This window comes from Macrotis lagotis, chromosome X (assembly GCF_037893015.1).
Source record: "Macrotis lagotis isolate mMagLag1 chromosome X, bilby.v1.9.chrom.fasta, whole genome shotgun sequence".
In the NCBI taxonomy this organism is placed as follows: Eukaryota; Metazoa; Chordata; class Mammalia; order Peramelemorphia; family Peramelidae; genus Macrotis; species Macrotis lagotis.
The window spans coordinates 124601012-124627111 of NC_133666.1; the positions used below are offsets into that span (position 1 = coordinate 124601012).

The 26100-nt window shown below is 36.8% G+C and overlaps 1 protein-coding gene across 1 annotated transcript; it reads right to left on the minus strand.

Annotated features, from left to right (window-relative positions):
• Window positions 1-10463: 10463 nt before the first annotated feature.
• Window positions 10464-25885, minus strand: ZP2 (zona pellucida glycoprotein 2). Its single transcript, XM_074202868.1, has 18 exons — window positions 25833-25885; window positions 25442-25530; window positions 25185-25268; window positions 24458-24552; window positions 21639-21791; window positions 20355-20399; window positions 20028-20192; window positions 19273-19369; window positions 19018-19196; window positions 17063-17186; window positions 16376-16563; window positions 16187-16278; window positions 15961-16085; window positions 14814-15003; window positions 12962-13097; window positions 12776-12872; window positions 11139-11219; window positions 10464-10606 (listed from the first exon to the last, which is right to left on the minus strand). Exons 1-18 carry the CDS (start codon window positions 25883-25885, stop codon window positions 10464-10466), a joined length of 2136 nt encoding a protein of 711 aa, XP_074058969.1.
• Between the last annotated feature and the right edge of the window lie 215 nt (window positions 25886-26100).

Genomic DNA, 26100 nt, shown 5'->3' on the forward strand with positions numbered 1-26100 from the left:
TCTGGTTTTTTTGCCTTTTGTTGGAGACAGTCAACATCTTTGTCTTCTACCTCAAGTAGTCTAGTGTTCTTTTCTGGGAGCCAGACATATTCTCCCTCATCTGTAAGGACACAAACACACCCTTTCCCTTTGGTTAACATTAAATGAGTCCTTTCCAGCCTCCATCTTTTGTATCCTTCCACATTACTCTTTGAGTACTCTTATGGGTATTTATTATGTTACCTATGGTATTTTCATAACCAAACTGTTTTTTCAGCCAGGGTTTTATTCTTATCATCCAAAGTTAAGTAATGATTACAATGCTCTACTTAGGCTTCACACTGGTGTGTGCAACCTCACATAAAGTGATCCATAGTCTTATGAAAAATTGCTCTAAATCATCACCGATTAGAGAAATGCATCTCTTAAGGTACCACCTTACATCTTCCAGAATGGCCAATGTGACTAGAAAAGACAATGATCAATGTTGGAAGGGATGCAAAGAATCTGGGACACTAATACATCATTGGTGGAGCTATGAACTCATCCAACCTTTCTGGAGAGTAATTTGGAATTACGCCCAAAGAGCAATAAAAATGTGCATGCCCTTTGACTGTATCTGTCTCCTGAAGAGATCATGAAAAATGGAGACTCTTCACTTGTACAAAAAGTATTCATAGCAGCCCTGTTTGCAGTGGCAAAAAAATCAGAAATTGATTGAATGTCCATCAGTTGGAAATGGTTGAACAAACTGAGGTATATATACATTGGAACACTATTGTTCTTTTTTTTTAATGGGTAAACAACTTTTTTTTTTATTAAAGATACTGAGTTTTACAATTTTGCCCCCATCTTATTTCCCTCCCCCCACCCCCCACGGAAAGTAATCTGTCAGCTTTTACTTTGTTTCCATGTTGTACATTGATCCAAACTGAGGGTGATGAGAAATCATATCCTTAAGAAGAGGCAAGAAGTCTAAGAGGCAACAAGGTCAGACGTAAGATCTGGTTTTTTTCCCCTAAATTAAAGGGAATACTCCTTGAACTTTGTTCAAACTCCATGGCTCTTTATCTGGATACAGATGGCACTCTCCTTTGCAGACAGCCCAAAATCTTTCCCAATTGTTGCACTGATGGAATGAACGAGTCCTTCAAGCTTGAACATCACCCCCATGTTGCTGTTAGGGTCTACAGTGTTTCTCTGATTAAGCTCATCTCACTCAGCATCAGTTCATGCAAACCCCTCCAGGCTTCCCTGAATTCCCATCCCTCCTGGTTTCTAATAGAACAATAGTGTTCCATGACATACATATACCACAGTTTGCTAAGCCATTCCCCAAGTGAAGGACATTTACTTGGTTTCCAATTCTCTGCCACCAAACAGGGCTGCTATGCTATTATTCTATTAGAAATCAGGAAGGATGGGAATTCAGAGAAACCTGGAAGGATTTGCATGAACTGATGCTGAACCAGAAGAACAATGATCATAAACACCATGTTGCTGTTAGGGTGTACAATATTAACTGACTTGCTCATTTCATCAGTACAACAATGAGGGGCAATTTTAGGGTAACTGTGATGGAGAACATCATCTATATCCAAAGAAAGAATTGTGGAGTTTAAACAAATACTGTTATCTTTAATTTAAAAAAAGGTTATCATATAATTTTGCTGTCTTTTATTTTTTTCCTCAAGGATAGGATTTTTTTTAAAAAATATTTTGTTTTCCAATTACATACAATAGTAGTTTCTAACTTATTTTTGAGTAAGGTTTTTCTCCTCCCCCCACAGAAAGCAATCTGAATCTTTATATTGTTTGTATGCTATACATTGATTGAAATTGAATGTTGGAGACTTCAGGCCAAGGTGGCGGAGAGAAGACAGGCACAGTTCTAAAGTCTCCTGATCTCTTCCCCATCTATCACATGAAACAAACCTCTTAAAAGAAATCCGAACCAGGAAACCCAGGAAAGAAAAGCCAGGAGAGGAAAATCTACCTCAGGATTTGTCTCCCACAGCAGCCTTGCCTGAGTACCAGCAGGTGAGTCTGAGCTCCCAGGGAAGATCAGCCAGACCAACAGCTGAATCAGAACTGGGAGTCTGAGGGCCCGAGAGCCGATCTGCTGGATCAGTGGTGGGGCTGGACAAAGGGGGCTTGGGTCCGTGGGGAAGCAGAGGTGCTGGTGTTGGTGCTGTCCCCCTGGAGCTTGGGGAAGGGGCTGCGGGGAGAGGTCTGGTGCAAGAGAGCTGCGGACACCATCCCTGGGCTCTTCAGGTCTGAGAAACTCTGAGCCCACGCCTACATTGCACTGAGGCCTCCTCCCAAACAAATGCAAATTACTTCTGCCTCAGGCCCAGGTGTGTGAGCAAAAGAACCAGCCCAGCTGAGGAATCACCTCAGGCCAGGGTAAAGCCCACCATTGATTGAAGGCAAAAGAAAAGCTCCAATTCCCTCCCTCAAGCAAAGGGAGAAGGCCTCCCAACCAAGGTCACAGACACCCCAGAGAGGGCAACCAGCACCTCCTACTGGCCAGCCAGAGAAACTGCACTCAGTAAAGCCTTTAGAGATCCCAAGCCCAGGTGAACCAGCCCCCCCAACTCAAGGTCTTAGCATAATGAAGAAGGGTAAACGGAAAGGTGGATCCATAGAAAAATTTCTGGAAGGGAAAGACCCCAACCCAGAGAGACCTGGAACATCTGAGGAGAATACAATCTGGTCTCCAGCACAGAAAGACTTCCTTGAAGAAATAAGGAAGGAGTTTAAAAATCAACTGGAAAATTTGGGGGAGACAATTAATACCTTGCAACAAGAAAACAAAACCTTAGAAAGTACAATTGGACAAACACAAAAGGAAAATAAATCTCTCAGATCATCAATTGGACAATTACAAAATGAGAATAATTCTCTTAGATCCTCAAATGAGCAAATGCATAAAGAAATTAATTCTCTCAAAACCTCAATTGGTCAAATGGAAAGCTCTTTCAAAAGTAGAATTGACCAACTGGAAAAGGTTAATGAAGAAAACTCCTCCCCCCCAAAAAATAATGTAGTCTACAGAAACTAATGACTCCACGAGACAGCAAGAGTCAGTTAAACAAAATCAAAAAATAGAAAAAAATAGAAGCAAATGTAAAATACCTCATCAATAAAACCACTGACCTCGAAAATAGATCAAGGAGGGGAAACCTGAAAATTATAGGACTTCCTGAAAACATTGAAGAGAAAAAAAACCTGGACTTAATATTACAGGATCTAGTGATGAAAAACTGCCCTGACATCATGGAATTGGAGGGCAAAGTAGTTATTGAAAGAGTACATCGATCCCCACCAGAAAAAGATCCTAAAAGTAAAACACCAAGGAATGTTGTGGCCAAACTCCAGAACTATCAGATAAAAGAGAAAATCCTGCAAGCAGCCAGAAAGAAACAATTTAAATATCAAGGAGCCACAGTAAGGATCACGCAGGACTTGGCTGCATCAACTTTAAGGGATCAAAGAGCACGGGAGCTTGGAATGCAGCCAAGAATCTACTTTCCTGCAAAGCTGAGCCTTCTCTTCCAGGGAAAAAGATGGATATTTAAACAAAATGGAAGAATTCCAAAAATTTCTGATGAAAAGACCAGAGCTAAACAGAAAATTTGGATACCAAACAGGAGGTTCAAGAGACACATGAAAAGGTAAAAAAAAAAAAAAGGGTGGGGCGGTAAAAGGAAAAATATGCAATCCAGCAAGTTGAAACTGGCTATATCCCAGCATGGGGGGGGGGGGGGGTGTAGAGACTCTCATAAATCCTGAGAAATGTAACTCTAAAAGAGAGAATATACCTAGCCAGAAATGATGGACATCCATGACCTATCCATGAGACTGATATCTAATGGGATGTAACTGGCTTTAACTCCAATGGGGAGAAAGACTCTAATAACTCTCAGGAACTTGGACTCCATTCAACAGAATATACTGAACTAGAAGGGACACTCAGAATTTTCTATGACTTAGATGGAATGATCTAAAAAAAAATGCACTACCTCCCTAAAAAGGGGGACAGGAAAGAGACGGGAGGAGGGAGGGGATTGAATGGGACAAATCTCATTACACTAAGAGGTACAAAAAACCTATGGTAATAGAAGGGAAGAAGGGAGTAGAGGAGAAACACCTGAATCTTCTTCTCATCAGACTTGGCTTAAAGTCAACCTACACATACTCAGTTAACTTATAAAACATCTAACCTTTCAAGAAGTAAAAGGGGAAAAGGGGAGGGGGGATAGAGAAAGGGAAGGGGAGTGGAGGAAATAAGGGGAAATAACAAAAAGAAGGGAAGGGAACAGGGAAAGGGGAAAGAAAGGGGAGGGTGTAATATAGGAGGGCAAACACACTGAAGGGGGTGGTATTCAAAAACAAAATACTGGGGAATATGGATAAAAGGGGGGGGGGAAGGAGGAAAAATACAAACAGAGGGAAGATAACACAGAGGGCAATAAAGAATTAGTAATCATAACCTTGAATGTGAATGGGATGAACTCTCCCTTAAAACGTAAGCAAATAGCAGAGTGGATTAAAAACCAGAATCCTACAATATGCTGCTTACAAGAAACTCATTTGAAGCAGAGAGATACATATAGAGTAAAGGTATAAGGCTGGAGCAAAATATATTTTGCTTCAGCTGAAGTAAAAAAAGCAGGGGTAGCAATCCTTATCTCAGACAAAGGAACAGCAAAAATAGATAGCATTAAAAGAGATAAGGAAGGAAACTTTATCCTCCTAAAAGGTACCATAGACAATAAAGTCATTTCAATATTGAATATATATGCACCCAGTGGGATAGCACCCAAATTCTTAGAGGAGAAGCTGAAAGAATTACAGGAAGACATAGACAGCAAAACTCTACTAGTAGGAGACCTCAACCTCCCACTATCAGATCTAGATAAATCAAATCATAAAACAAACAAGAAAGAAATTAGGGAGGTAAATAGATTGTTAGAAAAATTAGATATGGTAGCCTTATGGAGGAAACTGAATGGGGATAGGAAGGAATATACCTTTTTCTCTGCAGTACATGGAACTTATACAAAAATTGACCATGTACTAGGACATAAAAACCTAATGATCAACTTCAGAAAGGCAGAAATAGTGAATACATCTTTCTCAGATCACAATGCAATAAAAGTCATATGCAATACTGGGCCAAAGAGATATAGACCCAGAGCAAATTGGAAAGTGAATAACCTCATCTTAAAAAATGAGTGGACCAAAAAACCAATTATAGAAAGAATTAACCATTTTATCCTAGATAATGATAATAATGAAACAACATACCAAAAACCTATGGGATTCATTCAAAGCAACTCTCAGGGGATATATTATAGCTCTAAATGCTTATACGAATAAACTGGAGAAAGAGGAAATCAATGAACTAAACATGCAACTAAAAAAATTAGAGAAAGAACAAATCAAAAATCCCCAATCAAATACCAAATTAGAAATTTTAAAAATCAAAGGAGAAATTAATAAAAATTGAAAGCAAAAAAACTATTGAATTAATAAATAAAACCAAAAGTTGGTATTATGAAAAAACCAATAAAATTGATAAACCTCTGGTCAATTTGATTAAAAAAAAGAAAGAAGAAAACCAAATTGCTAGTATTATAAATGAAAAAGGTGAACTCACCACCAATGAGGAGGAAATTAAAGTAATAATTCGAAATTATTTTGCCCAACTTTATGCCAATAAATTTGATAATCTAAGTGAAATGGATGAATATTTACAAAAATATAAGTTGCTCAGGTTAAATGAAGAAGAGATTAAATACCTGAACAACCCTATCTCAGAAAAAGAAATTCAACAAGCCATTAGTGAACTCCCTAAAAAAAAATCTCCAGGGCCTGATGGATTCACAAGTGAATTCTACCAAAAATTTAAGGAACAATTGGTTCCAATCCTATATAAACTCTTTGGAAAAATAGGGAAAGATGGAACTCTGCCTAACTCTTTCTATGAAACCAATATGGTACTGTTACCTAAACCAGGAAGAGTTAAAACAGAGAAAGAAAATTATAGACCTATTTCCCTGATGAATATAGATGCAAAAATCCTAAATAAAATCTTAGTAAAACAACTACAAGTCATCACGAGGATAATACATTATGATCAAGTAGGATTTATTCCAGGAATGCAGGGTTGGTTCAATATTAGGAAAACTGTTAGTATACTCAATTATATCAGCAACAAACCTATCAGAAACCATATGATCATATCAATAGATGCTGAAAAAGCTTTTGACAAAATACAGCATCCATTCCTATTAAAAACAATAGAGGGTTTAGGAATAAATGGACTGTTCCTTAAAATAATTAGCAGTACCTACCTGAAACCATCAACAAGCATTATATTCAATGGGGAGAGGCTAGAGGCATTCCCAGTAAGGTCAGGGGTTAAACAAGGGTGCCCATTATCACCACTACTATTCAATATTGTATTAGAAATGTTAGCATCAGCAATTAGAGAAGAAAAAGAAATTAAAGGAATTAGAATTGGGAAGGAAGAGACAAAACTCTCACTATTCGCAGATGACATGATGGTCTACCTAGAGAATCCCAAGAAATCATCTAAAAAACTACTGGAAACAATTAGCAATTTTAGCAAAGTTGCGGGTTATAAAATAAACCCCCATAAACCCTCAATTTTCCCATATATGACTAGCAAGAAACAGCAGGAAGAGCTAGAAAGAGAAATTCCATTCAAAGCAACCTCAGACAGTACAAAATACTTAGGAGTCTATTTCCCAAGACAGACTCAGACTTTTTGAAAACAATTATAAAATTTAAATAATTGGGCAAATATCAACTGCTCATGGATAGGTAGAGCTAATATAATAAATAATAATAATATAATAAAAATGACAATTCTACCAAAACTAAACTGTTTAGTGCCCTACCAATCAAAATTCCAAAAAATTACTTTAATGAGCTAGAAAAAATTGTAAGTAAATTCATATGGAGAAATAAAAAGTCAAGAATTCCCAGGAGCTTAATGAAAAAAAATGCAAACAAAGGTGGCTTAGCACTACCCGTTCTAAAATTATATTATAAAGCATCAGTCATCAAAACTGTTTGGTATTGGCTAAGAAATAGAGTGGTGGACCAGTGGAAGAGACTAGGTGTAAAAGCAGGAGATGATTATAGTAATCTGCTGTTTGATAAACCCAAAGAGTCCAGCCATTGGGATAAAAACTCCCTCTTTGATAAAAACTGCTGGGATAATTGGAAGTCAGTATGTAAGAAACTTAGATTAGACCAACACCTCACACCTTTTACCAAGATAAGATCCAAATGGTTACAGGACATAGACATAAAAAATAATACTATAAACAAATTAGAAGATCAAGGACTAGTCTACCTGTCAGATCTATGGAAAGGGGAACAGTTTATGACTAAGGAAGAGTTGGAGAACATCACCAAAAACCAATTAGATGATTTCGATTACATTAAATTAAAAAGCTTTTGCACAGATAAAACCAATGTAATCAAGATCAAAAGAAAAGTAGTAAATTGGGAAACAATCTTTACAACTAATGATTCTGACAAAGAACTCATTTCTAAAATATACAGAGAACTGAGTCATATTTACAAACAAAAAGCCATTCCCCAGTTGACAAATGGTCAAAGCATATGCAAAGGCAATTTATAGATTAGGAGATCAAAGCAATCCATAGCCATATGAAAAAATGCTCTAAATCATTAATTATTAGAGAATGCAAATTAATGCTTCTCTGAGGTACCACCTCACACCTCTCAGATTGGCCAGTAAGACCAGGAAGGATAATGATCATTGTTGGAAGTGATGTGGGAAATCTGGGACACTATTACACTGTTGGTGGAGCTATGAACTCATCCAACCCTTCTGGAGAGCTATTTGGAACTATGCCCAAAGGGCAACAAAAATGTGCATACCCTTTGACCCAGCAATACCACTACTGGGTCTATAGCCTGAAGAGATGAGGGAAAAGGGTAAAAACATCACTTGTACAAAAATATTTATAGCAGCCCTGTTTGTGGTGGCAAAGAATTGGAAATCCAATAAATGTCCTTCAATTAGGGAATGGTTTAGCAAACTGTGGTATATGTATGTCATGGAACACTATTGTTGTATTAGAAACCTGGAGGGATTTGCATGAACTGATGCTGAGTGAGATGAACAGAACCAGAAAAACACTACACCCTAACAGCAACACGGGAGTGATGTTCAACCTTGAAGGACTTGCTCATTCCATCAGTGCAACAATCCGGAACAATTTTGGGCTGTCTGCAAAGGAGAGTACCATCTGCATCCAGATAAGGAGCTGTGGAGTTTGAACAACGTACAAGGCTATTCCCTTTAATTCAGGAAAAAAACCCCAGATGTCTTATGGTTTGATTTGGTTACCTCTGAGAATTCTGTTCTCTTTTAAGGATATGATTTCTCTCTCATCACACCCAATTTGGATCGAGGTACAACATGGAAACAAAGTAAAGACTGAGTGCTATCTGGGGGGTGGGGGAGGGAAGCAAGATTGGGGGAAAACTGTAAAACTTAAATATCTTTAATAAAAATTAAAAAAAATAATTTGAATGTTGAGAAAGAGAAGTCATATCCTTGAGAAGAAAATATTAGAAATAGCAAAATCATGTAGCATGTGAGAAATGTAGGGTGTTGCTCTTTACAGGATGTGGAGGGGAGCCCTTAGGGAATCCATTACAAAGGGGGAATTGCCCAGCCAATCACAAGACTGGAAGAGTCCTCCTAATCCCATTCCAGGGATACCAAACCCCAATGGTCAAGAGTGACCTAGAGCTATTGAGTTTATGCAATTAGGTAATTGGATATTAATCCACACACCCCCTGTGAAGATTGGGGTTCTTTAGCATATCATGCATCGATATGCATCATATGTGGATGTGGGGGGGGGATCAAATTAGGGGCATATCATAGAATGGGTGGACCTCTTAGATTGTAACTCAAACTCTGAGAGCCTATGAACATCCATGAGGGAGAGCAAAGTTTCTGAAGACCATAAATCACCTGACTTTAAAGACTAATTTGTGTTTCATGCCTAGGTGAAGTACCTGTCCTTTGTAAGGTGTATCTTGCAAGATTCATGAACAAAGTGTACAATTTTCTCTAGCAGGTTTTTCTTTTCATACATATAACAGTGTATAAGACACTGGAAAAAAAAATATCGAAGGTAATACTTTGGTTTTTGTTTAAACTCCAGTTTTCTCTGGATGCAGATGGTATCCTCCATTTCATACTCTAAAATTGTCCCAGATTATTGCACTGATGGAATCAGCAAGTCCATTAAGGTTAATCAAAGCATATGATTTCTCTCAACACATTAAATTTTTATCAATGTATAGCATGGAAACAATGTAAAGACTATCAGACCGCCTTCTGTGAGGGGTGGGGGAAACTAAAATTCAAAAAACAATTTAAAAAATGATGGAAGACAATTCCAAAAGACTTGTGAGGAAATGCTGTTGAAATCCAAAGGAAGAACCAGTAGGGTCTGAATGAAAATTGATACAAACTATTTTCTTTGGGGGGGGGGGAACTGTATGTTTTCTTACCCTTGTGTTTCATATCAGAAGTAACGTGAAAATATGTTTCATATGATTGAACATGTATCATCTATATCTGATTACCATCTTGATAAAGGGGAGAAACATTGGGAACTCAAAGTCTTAGAAAAATGAATATTGAAAAAACTTTAAGAAAAAAAAAAGAATTTGTCATTAGAGAATTGTTTAACTTCCCAGGTCCAAGATAGAAGAGATGTTTAAGAAACAGTTTTTATCTCAAGGAACTTTAAAGAACTCAATATACTGAAGATAACACAAAGGAAGATAACTCCTCATGCTAACTAGTTAACGTTTACACTTTAATATTGCAATAAACCCTATCACAGCCAGAGGAAGGGGTTAGATCTCAGTAAGTTGTGCTGCCTTGTTTTCTTCATGTTATAAAACATAGCACTACCCTTAGCTTCCTTATTCCTGTTAGAGAATGAATTTGATCAAAAGATCTATTCAATATTATGTAGGCAGGACATGTTTAATTTTTTGGTTTTAGTAGAAAGGTGATTGATATTTAACCATAAATTGCAAAACATTTTTCTATTTTTCTAGTTAAAAAAGTCCTACAACCATCCTACTTTACCCCTAGTATAAATACTGATAAAACGATTAAGTAAAAAGTCTCCAGTGTAGGTGCTGCTGACTATAACCCTGATAACTTTTTTTTTGCTTTTGATAGGCAAATGAAGCTAAGTGACTTGCCCAAGGTCACACAGCAGTTAGGTAATTATTAAGTGTCTGAGGTCGGGTTTGAACTCAGGTCCTCCTGAATCCAGGGCCAGTGCTCTATCCACTGCATCACTTAGCAGCCCCAACCCTGAACACTCTTAAGAAGAAAAGACTCATGTTTGGATGACTTTATTAAGCAAGCTCAATTGTTAACTCATAGCTCTTGTCCTGCCTGGAATGCATTTAACCAGGAAAAGGACCGCCACAATAAATATTGCTGCCATTAAGATAGACCCTATTTGCAAGACAATACTCGTTCCTTCATACCAATGCCCTTCAGTTTCTGTGGGTCCTAAAAAGGCAAATAGATTCAAGTCAGATTTTAATTAAAAGGTAAAGTCACTATTCTTTAAAAAGTTTCCATGGCAAAGAATAGCACTGTTAGTCTTAAGCACAGTTAATTACAAGTTAAAATATTCTGGGCAACCTGAATATCATATCATGGTATTAAAATATCTAATAATTGTCTGAATCAATCCTATCTAAGTTTTCATTTGTTAATAAGATCTGTGCTAAAGAATGTAATTTTGTTTTTAGTTTTTTGCAAGGCAAGGAAAATGGGGTTAAGTAGCTTGCCCAAGACCACACAGCTACTTATTAAGTATCTGAGACCAGATTTGAACCCAGGTATTCCTGACCCCAGGGCCAGTGCTTTATCCACTGCGCCACCAGCCGCCCCATGAAGTTAATTCTTAATCAGATGAATATTTTTGAAAACAAATATAGTTAACTTTAGGAATTTGAGCCCAAGACAATATTTGAGTCTAAAGTTAAATAAACCAAGTAAATAAAAGTGATTTTCTCCAGATTCCTTGTGTTTATACCTCTAAATGAAGGGGCCCGATTTGACAGCAAGACCACAGGTCCAGGAAGACTTGTTATTGTAGATTTTTCTTCAATGATATCTTTGGGAGAGAGAAAAAAAAAGCCATGCATGCATATTCATACATCATATATATATATATATAGAGAGAGACAGGAATATTTAGTGTTAGCATCTGGACATTCAGATTAATGATTGGAACATGGGTTTATGAGAACAAGCCTTGTCCTTTGCATGCCACTAGAAACAATTGTAGTAGAGGTAGTGAAAATATTACTACTTTGATCTTGTTTTTAAGTGTTGCAATGTGTCCCTTAATACCAGTTGAAATTATAACCACTTTTTCCAAAAGTCAAGATTTACTGATGAACAATGGCCTCTAAAACAAATTCAGAACAATGGTTCCACAGTAAGATGCTAGCCTTCAGAATTTTTTTAAAACTAATTTATGATACTAGGTAAGTAACTTTCTCTCCATATTTTTACAAGGCAAGGTTAAGAACCTCTTGAAGTAAGGTAAATATGTATCTAAAGTAGAAAAATATCTCTTAAGGCATGCTACAACATTATTAATATGAAAATGTTTTGCATGATTACACATATATTACCTATTGCTGTCTCAGGGAGAGAAAAATAAGGGAGGGAGAGAATTTGGAACTCAATTTAAAAAAAAGTTAAGTTGTTCTTTATATGTAATTGTGAATAAAATAAAGATCTTAAAGCTACCAGATGTGATAGGTACTGTTTTCAATGTTGGGTAGACAAAGATAAGGAGGCCCTATTTGGTGAGAAATGTAGTCTGGGTTATAGGACAGAGAATGACAAACAGATTAATGTCTAGAGAGCCACAAAGGAGAAATCTAAACAAAATGTTCTAGGAAAGTCAAAAGAAAATAGGAAGAAAAAGAGCCCATAATCCCTTCCACTTAGCTGAATCAGGAAAGCCTTCTTGGAAGCTGTGTTAGTTGTACCCTCAAAGACAACAATGAGCTTTTAAAACAAAGATGTGAGAAAAGTTATTTTCTTTTTAATAACCAATTTTATATACAACCCAGAGATTCTCTTTTTCTGCTTAAAGCCTAGCTTCAAGGATATTTCTGATCTTGCTCCAAAATTCATTTCACTCTTATTTTATGTAGGTGGAATTCCTATAGTAACCTCACCATGGTCCTTCTCAGGTAGGACTGGGTGGAAAATGGATCTTTTGTATAGATTGCTAGAAGTGGAATGAAGTGGAATGATCTGCGTAGAGGGGACTCTATGTCCATGAGTGATATGATCAAAGTCATGGTCCACCCCAATCCCTTCATTAGAATAAGCCCACCTTTCATTTAATATTCTCTCTCTCGTTAGTTGTTAACCAGAGTTAAATTCCACTCCAGGGATAATTCCCTTTTCTAAAGATATTTAAATATGCAAGCAGTTTCAATGCTGGGTCTTTGGTTTTAGAAAGAATCATTGATTTCAGTTTGATCATCTAGTCACCTAATAAATTATTATTTACCCCCCAAAACTACTTCTTAGACTTTTCAATTTGAGATAGCTTAAAGAAAAACACAAAAGATCTGTAACAGTTGTCTTACCAGCTATGAAGGATAGAACTTTAAAAACATTTAAGCCATTCACTAAATTATTTACCCCTTTTCATCCTAGATGATCCAGGGCAAGTCACTGAACACAAAGGAGAATCTGGATAGAACTGGTTACAGAGCAAGACACTGCAGTGGAAATAGATCTAAAGGATAAACGAAGGAGAAAAACAAAGGAGTTAGCTAGTCTAACAGCCCAGCTCACAGGAGGGCCAAGGCAACTTGGATCACTTACCAGGCTAGAGAGAGCTTGATCACCAGATACAAAGGCAAAAGTCATCACTTCAAACCTTTGGTAGTGATTAGGATAGTTCACTGAAGAGCCTACATGGTGGAATTTTGTGCGGTAGTTGTCCAGTTTGTAATCACAACTAGGAGGCAAGATACTTAAAATGTAATTCAGAAATATTAAACAAAATAAAATTAAATAGTTAACATATTTTTAGAGTAAGTCAGTATGAGATCTGGCTAGCCTTATACATGGATTAATGGTTCCCATTGTTATTTGGGTTGGATACCACTGGATTTGATGTATACCATCTCAAGATTTATTACAAGTTCATATTTATTTCAAGTTATATTTCTTGGAGTGGCTACTCCAGAAGATAACTGCTCTGTAGATGGCATTTCTTAAATACTTGTGATGTTCCAGTTACTGTAACTAAGTCCTATGCTCACAAGCTATGCAAGCTCTGAGCATGCTCTTACATTCAAGGAAAAAAAAAAATGTTTGATATCCGTCACTTGATGACCTATCCCCTCCCTATCTTGAATCAGGCCAGGGAGCCTTTCAAAAGCCACTGCCCACTTTGGAAACTAGACCTTGGAGAGCTTCTATACTGGGGCTCTGTTTTCATAAGCCACCATTTCAAGAAATCCTTAATCAAGCTTTACTCCCTCCTTTCCTCATCACTTCATCCATAGCATCGTTATCAACTAACTGATATTTCCCATTTTCATATCTCCCTATGCCTCAGTTCTGGTGCTATGATCCAACATCAAATCAATAGTCATAGTTCCTGGATGTATTGGGTCTATCTAGACCTTCCCCTTTAGTCTCCTTTTTTGTAGAGAAAGATTCCCTTCCCTTGCCCTCATTCTCTTATACTGTTTTCCTCAGAATGTAGGCTCCTTGAAGTCAGAGACCTTTTGTTTCAATTTTGTATCCCTAAGCTGTGAACTGATCCAACCTTTCTGGAGAGCAATTTTGAATTACACCCAAAGGGCAATAAAAATGTGCATGCCCTTTGATGAAGCAACACCACTACTAGGTCTATACCCTGAAGAGATCATGAAAAAAAGGGTTAAAAAAAATCACTTGTTCAAAAATATTCATAGCAGCCTGGTTTGAGGTAGCAAAGAACTAGAAATTGAGTAATGTCCATCAATTGGAGAATGACTGAACAAGTTCTGGTTCATGAACACTATGGAATACTATTGTTCTATTAGAAACCAGGAGAGATGGGAATTCAGAGAAACCTAGAAGGATTTGCATGAACTGATGCTGAATGGAATGAGCAGAACCAGAAGAACATTGTTATATCCTAACAGCAACATGGGGGTGATGATCAACCTTGATGGACTTGCTCATTCTATCAGTGTAACAATCAGGGACAATTTTAGAGTATCTGTGATGTAGAATATCATCTGTATCCAAAGAAAGAACTTTGGAGTTTAAAAGGCTACCTTTAATTCAAAAATTATCCTATTTTGTCATTTTGTTATCTTAATTTTTTTCCTTAAGGATATGATTTCTCTCTTAACATATTCAATTTTGAGAAATTTATAGCATGGAAACAATGTAAATACTATCAGACTTCCTTCTGTGGAGGGGTAGGGGGAAGGAAACAAGATTAGGGGAAAAATTTTAAGATTCAAAAGAATAAAAAAAAAAAATTTTTTATCCCTAATGCTGAAAACATGAGTCTAGCAAGTGTTTTTTTTTTTTTTAAGTCATTCATTTTAAGGAAGGCAGTCCAACTTTATCTTTCCTATGAACCTGAAAGACATTATTCCATAGGTAGACTTAATTTAAGCATCAGAATTCTGTACTAATCCAAGACTTAAGGTATTTTATATAGGCCTACCCATCGATGATGACATTCCATCGGGGAAGAGAGGCAGAGTCAGCTGATGTTGTTGCCCAGCAATCATCTATGACTAATTTGATATTTGGGTCATTTCTATTGACAACTTGTACTTCCATATAAATTGGTTGACGTAGGTATTTCACTATTGGGTACTGATCATCCCTGTAAGGCTGCAGATAGGACTTGTCTAGGAGAGAGGGGAAAAATTTCTTATAGTTTATTTGAATAGTTTTAAGACCAGAATAGAAATAGGAGTAAATCAAGTAGCATAGTTGAATACCAGATAAGATTCAGGAAGATCTAAAATCAAATTCTGCCTCAAAGAATTATTAGCTGTGTGACCTGAGGCACATCATTTAGATTTAGCTTTCTTACCTATAAAATGGGATAATTATAGGGGAGGGAAGAAATAAGCATATAGAGTGCTTAGTACGCATCAGGCAGCACATTAAGTGATATTTATACTTTATTTTTAATTTTGGTCATTATAATTTATATCATGCCACATAATATTTATGTTAATATATTATAACAAAATTTAATAAGGTTAATGGTTTGATAAAGATACAATAATAATAATAATAATAATATTCTCAATAGATCCTCATAAGAATTCTAGGAGACGGCACTATTTTGAGATATATATATATATAGATATATATATATATATATATCTATATATATATATATATATATATATATATATACACACACACACACACACATAACATAAGTAGAGAATAAATTACTTGCCCAGAGTTACAGTGAGAGGCCCTATTTGAACTCAGGTCTTCCCAACTACAAGCCTAGCACTCTAATTGTAACATCAACTACCTCTAAAAAATAATACTCATGTTTGTTGCAAGAACCAAAGCAACAACATGTAAATTGCTTTACAAATCCTGCAGCACAACAAGGTTATTAGTATTATGATGAACTAGTATTGTTGATAATAAATACCACTGACAATAGATATTCAAATTCAAACATAACCAGGATTGTATAAAATCAAAATGGCAAGGGTCACTTTGTCAACAGGGACTGAAATGCATAGTTTATGGAAGAGTAAACAAATGGAAATTTGTCTTGTCAAGTTCAAGGATCATGTAATTATGCTGATCAGAAGCATGTGTGTTATTCTTACCTGGATAGATTTGAAGAATTAAAGAAAGTGGTCCTGGTTTCACTGAAACAATTGGAGGAGGAGGACTGCTGATATTTGTCCTGACTACAAGGTCAGTACTGCTGTAATAGCATCTTACTGTCAGACTAGAGAAGGGCAAGGGTTGGGGAGGGAAGACATGAAAGGTAAGTGTTTCCAGGTTAAACAATTTGACTTAATATTGACCTCAAGGGAATCTAATATTTACCTGAATTCACTGTCTCTAGTAATTTTGCTTGGGGGAAGATCTGACCAAAGAGCATGTATTTCATTTTCATAGATGACTTGGTCCCCTTCAAACTTCAGGACAGTTTAAGGAAGAGTTTATTAGTAACTGGTTAACTTGAAGGGCCAGGTCTCAGTCTCTTATTACTTACCTTTTAACTACATTACTAACCTTTGCTCTTGTTCCACACCCATTCAGAGGTATGTGAAAACGAACCATTCCCATAGAAGAATCCTTCAAAGTTGGCTGGCAGGCTGAGTCTCTCACTTGGAGTGTGTCCAAGTTCAAGGCTGGCTTCGTTTGATGACTGTAGACCTCAAAGTTCATAAAGCCATCCGGGGTACATGTACCATCAGTAACTTTAGTTTATAGAAAGGAAAAATTTACTAAAGCTTTATAAGACACTAACTTGTCAGCTACTTAGTTAAGAAAAAAATAAGGACATAGATCTGTAGTCAGAACACTTCAAAATCCAGCCTCAGATACATTTATCATGGAACCATGGACAAATCAATTAGTCTGTCAACCTCAGTTTCCTCAATAACAAAAAGGAAATAACACTACCTACCTCCCAGTGTTATGGGGAGGATCAAATAAAACAGTAATTGTAAAGTGTTTTTCCCACATTATCTAGCATGGTAGGTACTTTGTAAATTCTTATTTCTTTATCTCTTCCCATTGGGGAAGAGTCTTGCAAGATAAAATGTTGCCTTGAGACTTCTTAAGAGTCTATCTATTGATAAAATTTTAACATTCTTCAATCTTGGGCAATTCAATTGATATAGACTGGTATGGCCAGAATGGAGAAGAGGAAAAACATGGCAAGATGACAAAGCCAATATCAAATCATATCCTTACCTACTGAAATAGGTGATTCGCAGGATTCAGGATAGATAATCACAGATACCATTTCTCCAAAATACTGAAAAGTTAGTTTTACTGAAGGCAAGTAAAACTGAATACCTGCACCATTCTCAGATACCTGAAAAGAGAATAATTTAACTAGTTACCAGGGTTAGCAAGAGGTATCAGAGGTCATCACTGAAGGCAAAATTTAGGATGTTTTAGGATTTGCTTTTTGATGTGGTGTTGGCTTTATTTTTTTATTTTAAATCACCAGGTCAAGGGATCTAGATCATTTTGTTATATCTGGAGACTTCTTAAGGGGAAGAACTGCTTATTTCCTTTAGTACAATGATGTATCAGTTCAATGTCCTAAGTCCTATCCAAGGTCAAAGATAAGACACTGGGTAAAAGTAGAGACTATATATAGCAATACCAGATCAACTTCCTTTCCTTTTCCATACTTATCACCACATTTATCAGAGATCCAGAAAGACAAGCATGGGAGAGCAGAAGCAAGAAGGCCTGACTTTAATTCCTGGCTCAAACATTCAACTTAGGCGATTTTGGGCATCTCACATTCACTTTCCTTATCTAAGACGAAGAGGTTGAAATCCATTATCTCCAATGATTGTCCCATTTGGACATTCTGGTAATATGTGCAAGTGAGCAATAGTTGTCAAAAGCTACTTGCTATGTCTAAAATAGAGGGGAAAAGTCTGTTTTGGTTCTTTATCTAGACCGTAGTGTTAAACAAGTGTCTGGACAGTCCAAGTGAGGAGAAATGTCCATTGAGTCAAGGAACTGTGGCAAAACATATTACAGGTCCCTATATCACTGAATACTCTTTACTCATGAGTCTAGATTTAGAGTTAAGAGTGACCTTAACAATTCTCAGTTCATCAGTGCAACAATCAGGGACAATTTTGGGCTGTCTGCAATGGAGAATACCATCTATATCCAGAGAAACAACTGTGGAGTTTTAACAAAGACCAAGGAATATTACCTTTAATTTAGGGGGGAAAACCCCAGATATCTCATTGTCTGATCTTGCTATCTCTTATACTTTATTTTTCTTCCTTAAGGATATAATTTCTCATCACATTCAATTTGGATTAATGTACAACATGGAAACGATGTAAAGACCGACAAATTGCTTTCTGTGGGGGGGGGGGAAGCAAGATGGGGGGGATTGTAAAACTCAAAATGAATAAAATCTTTAAAAAAAAAAAAATAGTGACCTTAAATACCATTGGGTCCAATTTCTTTATCCTGTGGTTGAGGACATAGAAGACCAGAAATGTTATACAACTTGTCCAAGGACATCCAATAAGTGACAAGTGACCCTATAAGGATAAGCTTTGTACTATACCTCTAATAAAGACCAATGATGATAGTACAACAAAGTTTCAACAAAAGACTTCTCTGCTGCAATAGGAAATTTTGGATGGATTTCCATTGAGGATAGAAAATAGAAGATTTGCTATTTGGAGTGAAGGAGAGGTATAAGACCTTAGTTTACCAGAAAAATTCATTCAGAATGAATAAGTTATTTACTGTATCACAGAGTCATTATGATGTTTGAATCTTTTATACCATAGGAAATTAGATAGTCAACAAAGTAGCTTCCTGGCATTTTAGGACTATAGGTGACCTTAGGTGTAGACATTTAGTCTAATCTCTTCATGCTAATGAGGGAGGTCTGAATTCCTTCAAGTCACCAGAATAGAAGTATTACTTAATCCTTTCTTCCTTTGAAAGGAAATACTAGAAGCTAGAAGTTGTCCCCATTTAAAGGATGATTTCAAATATATTTTTATTTATTTCATTAAATATTTCTTAATTACATTTTAAAAATCTTAACATTTTAAAAAATTTCCAAAACCTCTCCTTCCCTCCTACTTCTTGGAAAAGCAAACCTATAATACTCAGTTATACATGTAATATCATGTAAAACAGAAGCAACTTACTTTAGATTTCAGAATTCTTTTGTTGAAGTATAGTCTTGAGCCATTTCTTGACTCTATGACAGTACCACTTGTCTTTGACATATTCATGGGATCCTGATTCTCTACGTTTATGGCTGTCAATGTCCCTGGAAACTCTGGTATAGTAAGGGACATGTATGTTGAGTTACAAGTGGTTGGACCTGGAAAAAAAATCAGTACTGCTTATGTCAATCTTAAGTCTTCATCTAAAAGTGTATGGACTTCCAGTGGCCTCACCTAATATGCAAATCATTCGGGATGAGAGGGTAAGCCTCTGTTCAGAAGGTCCATAAGTAAGCTTGAGAGCTACAGCATATAGGTGATTGTTTTCTTGCTGTTAAAGAAAAAAAGTTCAATTCAATTCAAAATGACTTTATCTCAGCCATCAATAGTATGGTTAGTTCATATTGCAAATGCATTGGAGTTTAGATAAGGCAAAGCTTAATCATTTGGATTTAATGGCTCTCTGTAGGTGAGCAACTGAGTACTTGATACGTTCACAAAATTAGAACACTTAGTCTTGCTAAGCATTTAACATTGAATAAGCATGAAAACTTATCTGAGCACATAATTTTCTGTTGCTAAAGAAAGAACACCAATGAGATAGAAATTACAAAGGTATGAATTAGTGATTGGTGGGTATAACTGGTCTTCACAAAATATGAGCAAGACTAGATTTCTTCATTATAGCTGTAAAGCTGATGAACAAGGGGCCAAACTTTGAGTCAGAAAGACTCAGTTTGGGTTGAAGTACTGATTTACGCTGGTTATTTATGGATAAGTCACTTAGAGAAGCAAATTCTAAAAATGAGTTGGTAATCTTTATTCACATTGCTGAAAGGGGGTTATATGCCTAGAGTAATCCATAATTAATGAAATCCCAAATTCAGACTAAAACAAAGTAAAAAAGCTCTTTCATAGAAGAACTTCAAATGTTATCTGCTTTGTAACTAAGAATATTTTTTACCACATACATAAGTGTGCACACACACCTCATAGTGCAGGACTCCAGAAGCATTGAAGGAAACTCGCAAGATGATCTTATTGCTCTCAAGGATGAAACTGTAGCCTTGCTGTATGGCTTCCTGAAGAGTAAATGTTTGTACTTTGGGGCTATCACCCACAGTGACAGTCCAAGCCATCTGAGGTTCTCTATCCTGAAATCAAAAAGCCTACTTAGATGTTGGTACCTAAGTTAAATATTATAGGCAAAGTTAAACCTATTAATTCATATTCTATTTTATCCTTAAAGCCCTTAATAAGCTCATGCCCATAAATAAATGTAAGCTATAAGTCCTTAATTTAAAACAAAACCATACCATAGTCTCATCATCAAAACTGGGTACAATCTGTGAAAATGAAACCTGGAAGAAAAAAAAAGTCATGCTAGTTTCTAAAGAAAAAAAGATGTATATAATAGTTACATAATTCTTAAAGTTTACACAGCCCTGTTTTTGCACATTTGATCCACACAAATCTATAAGGTAGAATCTATAAGTTATTAGCACCATTGTACAGAGGAAGAAATTAAAGCTTAGAAAAATGAAATGATTTGCCCAAGCTGTCCAGGTTAATATGTATGAAAGGCAAGATGTGAACCCATTTATTGTTGGCTGGAAGTCCAGTATATTTCCATTGGACCACAAAGTTCTAAGTCAATTTGCCTATGAAATTATGAGGTTCTAACCACAAAAATGGAAACATGGTATAGAGGGAAAAATCATTAGACTGAGAACTTGGAATCTAGTCTTTTAGTATCAAGTTATTTAAATGTATCAGTAAATGAGTTTCTGTACCTCAGTCTTCTATTCTGTACTTATGTGCCTAGCCCATAGAAGACTTTTAAATGCTTACTGGTGTTGGATTACAGAATTTAACATCTTAGAGGTAAAAAAAAAAAACAAAAAAAAAAAAACCTCATCTTTAAGGTGCCTAAAATCCTCGAAGGGTTCATCCATAGCCAGGAAGGAGATAAATACGATTTTAATTTTAAATCCTGTAGTTGTGTTCAGGAAATAATTTTTAAAAAAATCCACTATAGAAAGGCTACCTTATTCCCCTCCCCCATCCCACCTTCAATTAAAGAACTGGTAGCCTAGAGAAAGAAGCAATTTCCCCAGGATAGTGACTCTGAAACCAGTTAGCCATCACCCTGAGCAATAATAGCTATTCTTTTTATAAAAAAAAGTTTTAAGGTTTGCAAACCTGTATATATTTTATCTCATTTGAGCCTCACAATAATCTAAGGAGATAGGTACTATTATCTCAATTTTACAAATGAGGAAAGTAGGCAAGTCTCACAATCCTTAGTCTATTGTTTTATTAGCCTTAAAAAGATGACACCTGGCCTCAACTTTAGACTCAGATGAATAGCTGTAAACTCACATCGATTAGGCTTTTCAAATTCTTATTTCTTTACAGTGTTTGGATAGAGTATGGAGGCACAGTCCCTGCCTTCATACTGCTTCCTACCCAGTAGGTGTAACAGAATTTCAAAACAAAACCCATAAGAGATCACATGCATAAAATAAGCCAAAAATTATGGGAGAGGTCCTTTGAAAGCAACAAGCTAAAAAGGATGATCAGATAATTGCCATACTCACAGACATGAAATCCTTGGTGCAGTTTGTGGCTGCTAAAACTTCATCTAGAACCTCATCACCTTGAGTCGCAGGACAGGTGACCTGGTAGGTTATAATTTGGTTGCTCATTGTCTTGTTAGGCAGGAATTTGAGGTTCACTTGATACCTACCATGCTGAAAATAGACAAAACACCAGACATAGTTGGCTCAACTATCAACAACTCTTGAACCAAAGAGATTTTGCAGTTTCAGTCCTGGAAGCAACCAGTCACCCCACTTGAAGGAAATTTTTGAAAATTGTGAGAAGTCCTATGAAAAATTAAGCTCTTTCAAATAATCTGAGATTGAACCTTCTGACAGGTCTTCTGTGGCACTGAAGTTTGCATTTCATATTCCTCTTCCCCCTTCCCTCATAATCAAATATTCTAGTAAATATTTGGCTTCTTAATTTAAGTACACAAAGATAGACCTACAATTAGACTTTTGTCATGTATATATTCCCATGATCAGTTTTGGAATTGCATCTCCAGGGGGCAGCTAGGTGGCACAGTGGATAGAGTATCAACCTAGAGTCAAGAGGACCCAAGTTCAAATCCAACCATAGACACTTGATACTTAGTTATCTGAGTGATTTTTGGGCAACTCACTTAACCCCATTGCCTTACATTAAAAAAACAAAAAAACAAAAAAAAACATGCCCAATACCTTTTTAAAAAAATTAAACCTTTGGGGGCAGCTAGGTGGCTAAGTGGATAGAACACTGGCCTTGAAGTCAGGAGTACCTGGGTTCAAATCCTACCTCAGACACTTATTACCTAGCTGTGTGGCCTTGGGCAAGCCACTTAACCCCATTGCCTTGAAAAACCTAAAAAAAAAATTAAACTTTATTTTTCCAACTACATGGAATGACGATTTCAACAAACTATTCTTGCAGAGTTTTGCATTTTATATTTTTCTCCCTCCTTAGTTTTACAAACCAATGTACAAAGCAATTCAACATAGGCCTTATATGTATAACCATGTTAAACCATTACAGGATAGTTTGGGTATGTTTCTTTCTTTTGCAAGGCAATGGGGTTAAGTGACTTGCCCAAGGCCATATAGCTAAGTAATTATTAAGCATCTGAAATTGGATTTGAACTCAGGTCCTCCTGACTCCAGGGCCAGTGTTCTATTCTCTGCATCACCCAACTGCCCCAGGAGAGTTATGTTTTGAGAGAAGAATCAAATAAAAATGTAGAAAAAACTAGAGAAAAATATGCAAGATAACTTTTAAAAAACTGAAAATAAGTTTAAACCTCACGGATCTTTTTCTGGAGTGTTTCTAGACACAAGTCTTTTTGAATTGTCTTTGATTACCATACACAATACCTTTGATAACTGCTTCTATGTTTTATTCTGCCTTGCTGAAATGGAACCTTCACAAATTCAGTGATTTTTTTTCCATTAGGGAAAGGGAAGGAAAGAATAAAATAGTACCTACTCCTAATTTATTATTATTTTTTAAAGATGTCATTCTTGGTCTCTTCTCATCTTTTACTTAACTTTAATGATTGAATGGGCTTTGCCTCAAACTGTGACCTGGGGAAGACCTAACTTTTAAAAGGCTAGTCTCCCAAATACATCTAGAGCCATCTCCAGTCATCCAGATCCATCAGGTCACTGGACCCAGTTGGTTCCAGAGAAGAAAGTGAGTTTGATGACTTTGCATAGCATCCCCTCACTCAAATTCAAGTTATTTGGGTGTCACAGTATCTACCACCTTGCTAATGTCATGGTTATCAAGAATGAAGGACAAAACATCAATCTCCCAAACTTATTGCAATCTAAAATTCTTTCCCCTCTGCTTCCCTCTATAGGGAACCAGGCATGTTCTTCTATAACCATTTCCAGATAGCATAATGGGGAGTTGTAAATAAGACTATTATGTGTCCAAATTCATTTCAGTCTATTAGGGTTAGTGTCACCAGAACAGCAGGAATGCAAACTGATGCATGTTAAGTTATAGTTTAGTTTTACAAACCAATGTAGTTTTGTTCCCTAAGAATCAAGAGCCTGGGGGCAGCTAGGTGGCCCAGTGGATAGAGAACCCACCCAGAGTCAGGAGTACTTGAGTTCAAATCCCGTCTCAGACACTTAATTACCTAGCTGTGTGGCCTTGGGCAAGCCACTTAACCCCATTGCCTTGTAAAACTTAAAAAAAAAAAAATCAGGAGACTGAACTAGATGCCCTGTAAGTTAACTTCTAGCCCAATCTATGATTCATTGATCAGAGAATTGATATTAGCTCACCTACTAGTGTTATTTATTAACTGTGTAACTTTCAGAAAGAAAGTTCTCTGGGACCCAGTTTCTTTATCTCTAAAAATGAAATAATTAGTGACAAGGTTTTTATAAGTATAGAAAAAGCTGCATCATAGGATTTAGGTATCTAAATGTGATTCCCTTGATTTAGCAGACAAAAGTCAGAAAGGAAATCTTAGCAAGTGGAAGAATTAGAACCACTGCTAAACCTTCCTCTAGTCATGGCATGCTATTATCAATTTTTAAAAATGGCTTCTAGCATGGATACCTTGGACACATAGCATCCTTCAGTTTATTAGTAATGATAATCACTAAAAAAAAAAAATCAGAGCATTAGTTGTTAGCTGATGAATATCACAGGCCTCATTGCCCATTATAATACTGATTAGGAGCTAATAGCTTTTCTCTGCCACCTGTGATAACAGCTGTAGTACTTATTCCAACATCTGTTTTCATGGCTCACTAATCTCCCCTTTGCCACAGCCAAAATAGCTTCCCACTCAGAAGTGGTGCAATTATTTTCTCAGAATACTTACCATCATTTCAGCACAACTCTCATATGGGGCTTTCAAGATGAGGTTTTCCAAGTTCACAATATGGGTACAATTTAAGATTTCATTGCCAAAAGAATCTAGAGGAACCAGAGAGGTGATCAGAAAAAGGTCCAATGCATAATCTATATCAGATTGCTTGCCATCTTGGGGGGGGGGGATGGAAGGAAGGGAGGAAATTTTACAGAAAAAGAATATTGAAAGTTACTTCTACATGTAATTAAAGAAAAACTTTAAAAAAAGAAAGAAAAAGGCCCAGAGCACCACAGATGTTTCAGCAAACTATTTCACTATGGATATTATTCAATAGAGAATTTGCCCTACAAAAAGGCTCAATCCAATTGTTTTACTAAGTTGATTAATCAGTGGTAATATTTTTTTAAATGTCCACTAACCCAGAGGCATAGCTCATAGAGGCAAATTATCTTTTCCAGGAAAGGCACAAAGGGACATCTCCACCATGGAAGCTAACTCTCCCCATCCCCAAGTCTTCCTCAGCTTTATAGAAACTGTCCTACCTTTCAGATATTTCAACTACTACAAATTTTACAGATAACCCAGTGAACTTGTTCAATTCAGGGCCTGTCATTATCCCATCTTTGTATCCTAGGGTAAGGTACTGCATGGATAGACACCAAAATAATGTTTGTAGAAGCTCTGTCTTGATGAGCCATCAGTAGGTGAGTCCAATGAGCTAAACAGCAAGACCTACCAACCACAGATGCTTGCCAAGACTTGTTGCCAAGATCTTCAGGAAATTCAATCTTCACTTCATCATCATAACAAATGACTGTGCCTAGAAACCAGAAGAGAATGAATAATATACAGTTGATTCCACACCACCATCCTTAGGTTCAGGGGAGAATTTCAACCTAGATATGGGAGGAAGAGTGAAAGGGATTACCTACACTTACTAGGGGCCTCTCTATTACACAGAGAGGAGGAAAGGAGAAACAGCAACCAAAGTACCTGGGAAGCTGGTAGTTGAGAAGTTACCAACCACTGCAGAGGTTACCAGGGTCACAAGGCAGAAAAGCCAGGGAAGTTGTGGCCTGGGGCTGTGGAGAAAAGAGAGACTTTGGTTCAGTGAGAGAACACTAAGAAGGGCACCTCTAATTTTCTTCATTTTATCTATCATGGACCCCCTTAGCACTCTGATGAAGCCTATGAATAATTTCCCATAATGATAGCTTTAAAGGCATAAAACAAAAATGCACTGGATTACAAAGGAAAATAAAGATTGGTAAACATATAGATGTGCATGGATTTGGTTTGTTTTTTCCCACATCCAAGTTCACAGACCTCAAAAACTCCATTCATAGAAGTCAAATTAAGAATCCATACATCTTGCGCTACTCACCATCTCCCTTTAGGGTCCCGAGTTGGGCTGACTCCAAAGGCCCTCCTCCACATGGTTCACAGCAGACAAACCACAGAGCGCTCAGCTCTCAGGCTTGAACTTATGTAGAGAAGGCTGTGCGCATGCAAGGTTTCCCTCTGTTCCCCCGCCCCATCTCTCACAGGTGGTGCCTGGACACATACCATCCCTTCTGAGGCTCATTGAGAACACCTGGTTCAGAAAGAGAATGGGGCAAGCAAAAGGAGCACAAGCTAGGGGGCTCACAGAA